This window comes from Triticum urartu, unplaced genomic scaffold (assembly GCF_003073215.2).
Source record: "Triticum urartu cultivar G1812 unplaced genomic scaffold, Tu2.1 TuUngrouped_contig_5505, whole genome shotgun sequence".
Taxonomy (NCBI): Eukaryota; Viridiplantae; Streptophyta; class Magnoliopsida; order Poales; family Poaceae; genus Triticum; species Triticum urartu.
Genome location: NW_024116185.1, coordinates 1 through 9,442, shown reverse-complemented (window position 1 = coordinate 9,442; position 9,442 = coordinate 1). Strand labels below are relative to the sequence as shown.

General features: G+C 40.7%; 1 protein-coding gene across 1 annotated transcript; it reads left to right on the top strand.

The window, feature by feature from the left end:
- Positions 1–2,171: 2,171 nt before the first annotated feature.
- LOC125529306 (mitochondrial import receptor subunit TOM40-1-like) lies at positions 2,172–6,811 on the top strand. Its single transcript, XM_048693721.1, has 11 exons — positions 2,172–2,494; positions 3,494–3,575; positions 3,663–3,762; positions 3,848–3,943; positions 4,021–4,071; positions 4,213–4,278; positions 5,028–5,129; positions 5,668–5,736; positions 5,818–5,901; positions 6,194–6,289; positions 6,393–6,811. The coding sequence occupies exons 1-11, from the start codon at positions 2,287–2,289 to the stop codon at positions 6,447–6,449; spliced, it is 1,011 nt and encodes a 336-aa protein (XP_048549678.1). The 5' UTR covers positions 2,172–2,286; the 3' UTR covers positions 6,450–6,811.
- The last annotated feature ends 2,631 nt before the right edge of the window (positions 6,812–9,442 follow it).

Below are 9,442 nucleotides of genomic sequence, written 5' to 3'. Positions count from 1 at the left end.
GGATTGGAGTGTGCAAACGCAATTGGAGACACAGAGATTTTTGGCGTGATTCCGATAAGTGGTGCTATCGTACATCCACGTTGATGGAGACTTCAACCCAAGAAGGGTAACGGTTGTGCGAGTCCACAGAGGGCTCCGCCCACGAAGGGTCCACGAAGAAGCAACCTTGTCTATCCCACCATGGCCATTGCCCACGAAGGACTTGCCTCACTTGGGTAGATCTTCACGAAGTAGGCGATCTCCTTGCCCTTACAAACTCCTTGGTTCAACTCCACAATCTTGACGGAGGCTCCCAAGTGACACCTAACCAATCTAGGAGACACCACTCTTCAAAAGGTAATAGATGGTGTGTTGATGATGAACTCCTTGCCCTTGTGCTTCAAATGATAGTCTCCCCAACACTCAACTCTCTCACATAGATTTAGATTTGGTGGATAGATGATTTGAGTGGAAAGCAACTTGGGAAGGGCCAGAGATCAAGATTCTTGTGGTTGGATTGGGATATCTTGGTCTCAACACATGAGTAGGTGGTTCTCTCTCAGAAAATGAATGCTGGAAGTGTAGGCATATTCTGATGCTCTCTCCACGAATGGAGGATGGGTGAAGGGGTATATATAGCCTCCACACAAAATCTAGCCGTTACACATAATTTACCAAACTCGGTGAGACCGAACCATGAAACTCGGTCAGACGATTTAGTTCAAAATGTGAACATTAGAATTTTTGGTGGGACCGATATGATCAACTCGGTGTGACCGGTGTGCTATGGTTAGGGTAAAACCTCAACTCGGTTTGACCGATTACATAAACTCGGTGGGACCGATTTTGGTAATAAGCAAAACAGAGAGTTGGCCAAGCAAACTCGGTGAGACCGAAATTATTGCAACAGGTAACAGAGAGTTTGCAAGCCCATCTCGGTGAGACCGAGATCCCATCAGTGAAACCGAACTGATTAGGGTTTCTGGCAGTGGCTATGTCAAGTGAACTCGGTGGCACTGGATATATCAAATCGGTGGGGCCGAGTTTGACTTTTGGTTTGGGACATATGTTGATATGAGAAAGTGGTTGATGGCTTTGAAGCATATCACTAAGCACTTTGAGCAAGCAAGGCATTAAGCAACACCTCATCCCTTTTAATAGTATTGGCTTTCCTATGGACTCAATGTGATTTTGGATCACTAAAATGAAAATGTAGAGTCTTGAGCTTTTACCAATCCTTGTCCTTAGCTTCTTGAAAGGGTTCCACATCTTCTTGTCCACGCCACTCCACTGTTGAACTCATATGAAATAAACTAGATAAATGTATTAGTCCAAACAAGAGATATGTTGGCATTACTTACCAAAATCACCCAAAGAGCACTTGTACTTTCAGTAACACACACATCAAGAAAATGTTTTTATTGCTAATGTGTTCATTGTTTCGCCTCTTTTTATCTTGTCCAATTTGTATCATATCCCATATTCTTTTCAAATCTGAAATGTTTACAAATTCACAAGGAATTACCATTTTCTCTATAAATGCTTGTGATTGGAACGAACACCGTTAAGATGGGGAGGGGGACGAAGGGACTTATTCCATCCCATGATGTCACTGTCACATCAACGTCAGTGCTGGCACACCTGAACGAAAGCCTACATGACAAGAAGTACACATCGTAGTACACATCGTACGAACAACCAAGTTTCTCTTCAACTTCTTGCGCTTAGATGGCGGGGAACAACAACCTTATAACGCATAAGAGGGAGAAACCCTAGCGGCGGGTCCTCTTCATCCTTTTGTGCTTCAATGACCGTTCAAGATGTAGAGGAACAACATCGTTAACAGAGAAGAGGGAAAAACCCTAGCATTCCATAAGATTGTTACCATGATGAATGGATATATAAGCCCTGTTCGAAACTTTCCCGCTCCACAAAGTTGGGGAGTTGGGGTTTGACAACTTCATTAAATTCAGGTAAAGTATGATCCGCTCCTGGAGCGGAGAGAAGCCGAACGCAGCCATATAATCCCTGATTCTGATTCTTGTTTTTTTAATAGTGGTCGGTCCTTTTTTTGTGAGAGAGAAACCACCGGTCGGTCTTTGGGATCTCAGAAAAAAAACGCAGAAAAAAAGACACCTCCGAAGAACTCAGGAGAGCCCGCCGATCTGCAGTACTAGTAGAAACCAAGAGCAAAGTCAGGTGGCCCCCCGAAACAGATCCACCTCCTCAGCGTCGCGTGGTGGGAAGACGAGAACCTCCCAAAGGCCAAAGCCCACCCCATAACCCCTAACCTAGGGTTTCTTCGCCATGGGATCCGCCGCCTCCGCCGCCTCCGACGCAGCGCCGCCATCGCCTTCTCCAGCGCAACCACACGGGGCCGCGCCGCCGTATGGGGTTGGGCTCGCCGGCATCCTCCCTCCGAAGCCGGATGGGGATGATAAGGAGGAGGAGAAGGTGGACTACCTCAACCTCCCTTGCCCCGTGCCGTACGAGGAGATCCAGCGCGAGGCCCTCAGTTCGTCCCCTTCCCCTCTCTTTTTTTAGTTTTATTTATTTTAAACTGCCATTGTGTGTTAATTGCTGCAGCATTGCTAAACTGCCAGTTGATGTATATGTGTGTGCTCTTGTGGTTGGTAATGAAGTTGTGCCATAATCCTTTCCTTGGTCGCGATTTGGTTGCTTGACGTGGATTATTATGAGGTTCCTGTAATCTGTAAATGTTTTTGTGACTTGCTGTTAGGATCAAAAGCTACAGAGTAGCCAAGTTTAGTCCATCTGAGATCAGGAGAGCACCAAAGCACTACTTCGATGCAACAGTTGTATAGAAATATATGATGTCGATGTTCTCCAGAACTTACACCAAAGTATACCATTTCTCTTGTAAAAGGATCCTTAAGCAGAGCAACCTTGTCATTTTTTCATATATCATACATAATTTAGAGTTAACAAAGGGATCATACGGTGCTTAACATGATCTTTTTATTGTACTTCTCTAGATATTATTGTTAGGTAGTGGAACAGTGTTATGATTTAGGAAATGAACCAATATCTCAATCATTCATGCCTCCACTATCCACAGTTTATTCCTTGTGTTAAGACGCTTTGCACATGGACACGGTCTGTCTCAGACTTTCAACTTTGACAGATAGTTTTTATGACAGGTTGGTAAAAAACTGCAAATGGTGAGATTATGAAAATATTTCTGTGAGAAATCTAGTAATAATACAGCTGTGAACAAATTCAATACCGTAAGATTTCCAATTCTCAGTTACACCTTACTAATTGACAAGAGAGATGCATTTGATGTGACATTATGGTCACCGTGGGCTTTATTTAGGCCTTCATAATTCTTTGAATATTTACATAACTAAATATGCAATTTTAAACTTGGAAGGGAATTTAATTGTTTGCTTTGCTCATTTGGTGTTTACCTACCTGGCTACCTGCTTGCTCTATATGCAGTTTGGCTCTTGAGCTTTCTTTCATGGGATTTACTGACATGCTCAATTTGCAGTGTCTCTGAAGCCTGAACTTTTTGAAGGTTTGAGGTTTGACTTCACAAAGATGTTAACCCAGAAGTTCGCTCTTAGCCATAGGTGAGACAAAATGCAAAATGTTGGTGATACTTCTTTTTTGTCTTATTTATGATGTATGCCGACAACTTATTACTGACATCTTAACAGTGTCCTTATGGGTTCCCTGGAAGTTCCATCTCAGTCAGCTGATGTTATAAAAGTCCCAACATCACAGTATGAATTTGGTGCCAATTTTTTAGATCCAAAGGTTTGTTCTCTTCACATTTGATATAATTCTGTGGTATCTTGTATTTATGAACTCTGTTTTTAACTGTGTATGGAATTTTCCGTAGTTAATGCTTATCGGAAGGTTGATGACTGATGGAAGGCTGAATGCTCGTGTGAAATGTGATCTGACAGAGAATCTCGCGCTGAAAATAAATGCGCAGGTAGCTGAATTTGATATTTTTTTTGTTTGGTGACTTCTATTTTACTCCTTTTTTGCTGATGGTTTCCTGTTTTCCAGCTTACTAGTGAGCCTCATTACTCTCAAGGGATGTTCAACTTTGACTACAAGGTAAGCTATATCTGTGTTCCAAGCATATCTGTTCAGCTACATTAGCTGTCAGTTACTTATAACCATGCTTAATTTTTCTCTTAGTGTGTGCTTCTACCCAACTACTACCTTCTGTTAACATTTTATTACACATTTATATAGGGCACAGACTATCGAGCACAGTTTCAAATTGGAAACAATGCGTTCTATGGGGCAAATTATATCCAGGTAAAGATCATTATTTCCTAGTTTCGTTGTCGTACTCTACCTGCATCACCCAAGGGAAACAAAAAGGGAATACAAGTATATTCAGTCTTCTCTGTAGTTGTCTATTTGTTCCTTGACTGTTTAAATTCTGCACAGGAGTCCAGGAATTTCTGTTGATGTGTTTATCTTCAGTTTTTGCCCTTTGCTGTCTTTTGAGCTTCTTCTATATCATGTTCCCTGACCACGTCCTATCTGGCTAGTGTTGTGGCTATGCTTCAGGCCCAGCATATTTTGCAGTTTTGGTTCTGTTGAACCTTGAGCTTGTTTAATGTTTTGACTTGAAACAAACTACACTTTTGTATAACAGGCTATAGAATATTGCAGTATTAAATTTGTTTACAATTTAAAAATAACTTGGCCACTGTAAGATTTATGCATTTTGTTGCTATCTGATATCTGATGGAAATACATCAATAGTTTGTGCCAGTGATGTTTACAGTTTCAGCGTTCCACTGTAAGATTTGTGCATTTTGTTGCTTTCTGTTAGGATCACAGCAATAATTTGTAGCAGTGATGTTTACATTTTTCACTGGACTCAACTTGTGCTTAGAATCAGCTCAAAACTTTGTTAGTGGCAAACATATTTTACATTAATTACTAAATAACCTTGCTGCACATATGAGAGTTGGTTTGTGATAAAGTGAGCAAATACATGTTTTTTTATCTACTCTTTGTGTTGACAACGGGATACCAATTTTTCGGTGTTCCAGAGTGTTACGCCAAATTTGTCGATGGGAACAGAGATATTCTGGCTTGGTCAGCAAAGGAAGTCAGGAATTGGATTTAATTCTCGCTACAATACAGATAAGATGGTAAGGAACTTCATAAGTCTTCTCTGTTTGGATGGCATGTAGGTTGAACTTCCGCATGTGCCATACTTAAGTTTACAAGCCCATCCATTTATTGCTGGTATAAAGGATTAATTTGGGGAGGGATTTGAAAAACTCTCACTTTTTTGTTTGTCTTTGACAAAAAAATAGCCATTCCTTTATGTCGCTTGCATGTGGGGTCTGGGGCCACCTGTCAATGACACAAGGTGTGGCTTTTGCGTCAAAGCACAAAGAAAAATGTGCCAGTTTGTCAAATTTTCAGTTCAGATTGTGGTTTAATAGGTCTATATGTATAAGGGAAATTAAGACAGGCTATCCCCATGCACATCTTACCGTATCAAGAAGAAATAAGAGAGAGCAGAGTTTTTTGCTTGATCAATCACTATTTGCTCACATGACTTGAATATTCACTCATGTTACGTGTAGAGAATTGATTTACTATGAGAATGCAAGCTGATACATAGCAAATGAAGCTACTATAGGAATGCAGGCTGAACACTATCTTTTACGACCATTGCAGGTGGGTACTCTACAGGTTGCTAGCACTGGTATTGTTGCGTTAAGTTATGTCCAGAAAGTTTCTGAAAAGGTTAGACACTACTATTATGAACATGAATTATTTGCATGCTATTTTAACCAGGTTCTAACTTGTAAATATACCGAAGTGCAGGTGTCTCTTGCTACTGACTTTATGTATAACCACATGTCCAGAGATGTGACTTCCAGCGTTGGTTACGATTATATCCTTAGGCAGGTCAGTGTCGCTTACAACACATTTGAGTATTTGACATTCTATATTACTACCTCTGTCCCTAAATATAAGACGTTTTTCAGTTCAAATCAAACTGCAAAACCGTCTTATATTTAGGGACTATGTATTAATGCATTAATTAGCCTTAACTGGGTTCTTTATCTGCATGGTCTTGTTGCTGCCAATGGATATATATGTACCAACAGTATAAAACCATGTACTCTCACCGGTGTGGTGCCGTTTTTTCTGAAATTTCTTTTTGTTAGCTTAAGTTTCTTATTGCATTCCATTACAGTGCCGTCTAAGGGGCAAAGTTGACTCAAATGGTGTCGTTGCTGCATACTTGGAGGAGAGATTGAACATGGGTGTGAACTTTCTTCTGTCTGCAGAGGTATGAGCTGTAGTATGCCGTTTCTGATAAAAATGTTTCCTTCCCCTCAGCAATCCTAATATTTTTGGATCACCATCTTCTGAACTTGTGTTTTGTGACACAGATTGACCATCCAAAGAAGAACTACAAGTTTGGTTTTGGAATGACTGTAGGAGAATAGATATGCTCACAGCAATTACTGTGAGAGGACTACAGATGTCTCCTCAGTTCGTTATAAGTGCAGGTTTACCATGTGGTCTCGGTTCAAGTGTTCGGGACCTACAGATTCGCTCCTCAAGCGTTGCAGGCTTTTTTCGGTGTACTTGCGGTTGTCTCATTTCAGCTGCTTTAGATAGCATGGGCGTTTGGGCGTCCATGATTCTTTGTTTATCTAAAACAAGCTGAAACGTTGTTGTAATAATGTTCACTTGGTTGTTGGAGATTTTTGACCCTTAGGTTCCCAGCAATAGGCTTCTGTGAAATGACCGTACTCCACAAGCTACAGATTATACATTGAGAATTCATGTGCAATCTTTGCTCTCATATCAGTTATATGTTCTTGCATGTGGGGCCACCAAGTCTTTCCTGCACGAATTGTTCTCTCATAGGAGTAGTTGCATTCTTTCGGTGCCTGGCCGATCTGGATTCTGACAACTGACACAAATGAGCCCCCGTTTGCATCTCAAAGAGGTGCATCATGGAACCACCTGTGCCACCCTTTATCACCACACTTCTTGCTCTCGCACTTGCTTGGTTTCTCCGTTTGGATGCCGGGTTGAGGGAGAGTTTTCTTTTCCTGAAGTGACGTTCGATCGCCTTGCTAATGCTAGGAAACAAGTTTCAAGTTTGTGAGAAAATCATTAAGCTTGATGGCAAATATGACCCTGAGGTCTGACACCGACAATCTGGCCACAACAACCTCGTCGCCTACAAGAACCACATGCTAAATTCTGACGAGTGTGTGGCAGCAACGTAATGTGCAGCACTCGCCACATCTGGGAACGCCTGGCTCAGATGCATACTCGACAGAGGCGAAGTTAGTTCCCCAAAACATGCATAATAACCTTGTCCACAAAAGGAAAGGCAGACAAACGTCAACGAAGAGGTCGTAGCACGAGAGGAGAAACTATTAAAGAGAAACGAGAGAGAGAGGGAGACAGAGAAGTAAAAGTGAATTTTTATTTTCATTGATGATGGGTTACATATATATAGCCCTCGAAGGGGTGTCTTCTAAAAGACACAAGGCAACTGCCTCCTTTAGAAAAAGTAGGGATTAATAGGATTAATTAAATCCTAACACTCCCTCTAATCCATACTTGTCAGTGTAAGTATCATCATCTTGAGAAGCTCCTCCAAAAACACTGTGGGAAAAATATGAGAAGATAGGTGTTCCATATGTTGCTAAAACTCCTTCAAACCCAGTGGAAAAATGAGAAGAAAATGATGCAACATATAATGGTTATTGTCTCTTTTAACTCAATACGAGAAAATCCATAGAGTTTAGAGGACAATAAATATGTCGTATATACTTTCCTAAAAACCCCGGTGGGGAAAACAGAAAGTATGACATATGATCTCATGTTGATATTACCTCATTAAAAACCTTTATGAGAACCTATAAAGTAAACTCATGAGGGGAAAAAAATAGTATAATATGACGCATTGAACATGAACAATTCAGGAAGATACCCCCCTGATTCTTGCAAAAATTCAAAGCCGTCACATACCAAAACATAGAAGTTGGTAGAGACCCGCTGAACAAATCAATCGCATGATTTGACTTGCAAGATATGTAATATAGTGATATTGCTTATTATGTAACATGTTTGCATCCGGGCAACACAAGAAACATTATCGTTGAGATAATGGTTGGTGAATGTAGCCATGAGGTCTGATCTGAAGACTCTTCATGAGAGGGCTACCACACCTAATAGGAACACTAAACTTGTCTATGATCTGATAGTGGGGATCTGATCGATGTATCCAATGATATTGGTGTTCAGATTTCTCCAAAAACTGAAAAACCAGGACAAGATGTTTCATGCCTTGGAGATATCGAAAGATATTCTTGAGTACCAACCAATTGTGTTTGGTGGATCCAATGGCATTATGGAACGTTGAGTCCCAATATCTCATTTCCATCATCTCTTGGTCTAATAGATCTTTCTCTACGTCTAGAGAATGAACAAACATGAGAGTTGTGGATAGATCAGATTTGTCCACAATGAATTTCTCCAATATATTTTGAATATAGACAACATAGTATACCATAATGTATGAATGAAGGTGCTCAAGTTGCAGTAACGAGCGGTATTTTGGTTTACCCAAATCCTTTATTTTAAAGTCCGTCACTTAGATGATTACATGTGTCATCATTGCAGACACACAACACATGGATAATCATCATTGTAGGAGTAATCCTTGTGTATAAGGATCTCACTACGTCAGTTGTACCATATGTACTGACAACAATAAGCCGTATGGTGGCTTACCGATTTTACACAATGTATGTTGAATTTTGTATTTCGATTCAGAATTGAGATTCCATCGGAAATCAATCATATATGTCTGAATCTAGTGATCCACATGGATATGTGATCACTACATCTATCAACTGCAGAGATAGATGATTTTGAACTGCCAATGATATAAGTTATCAGAATGAGATTCCACCTGTGGAGAATAGTTGGGTATCTACGTGAACCCTTGTGCTACAATACTTGCTCTTTGTTTCACCACCTCGTTATTCTCAATTCTGTTTCCAGAAGAAAACCGGTGTAGGTATTGCTTATGAATACCTTCTCATTATTGAGCAAGATCATTTCTACCTAGATTATACCCTTTGCTTGAGTTCAGTCCGAGTGTTGTTCACACTTTGCCATGGCCATGGTCTTTGGACCTGAATCATTTGAAAGGTTTTTGCAATCTAGTTGAGAAATGTATGTTGACAATTGTAGACTTCCGGTTATATGATTCTCCAGAATCTATATATCGATATATATATAGTTGATGGAAATATCGTTACCCATGATGACTGCTCGCGATTTCCCAATGCGGTTGAGTCGGGTATTCCGATGTCCTGGTCATTCTGTGCACTATGACCTGGGTTGGTGGAGGTTTCCCGTCCACTGGGTGTATACTACCCATCAGGTGTCTGTCAACGTGAAGTTGGCT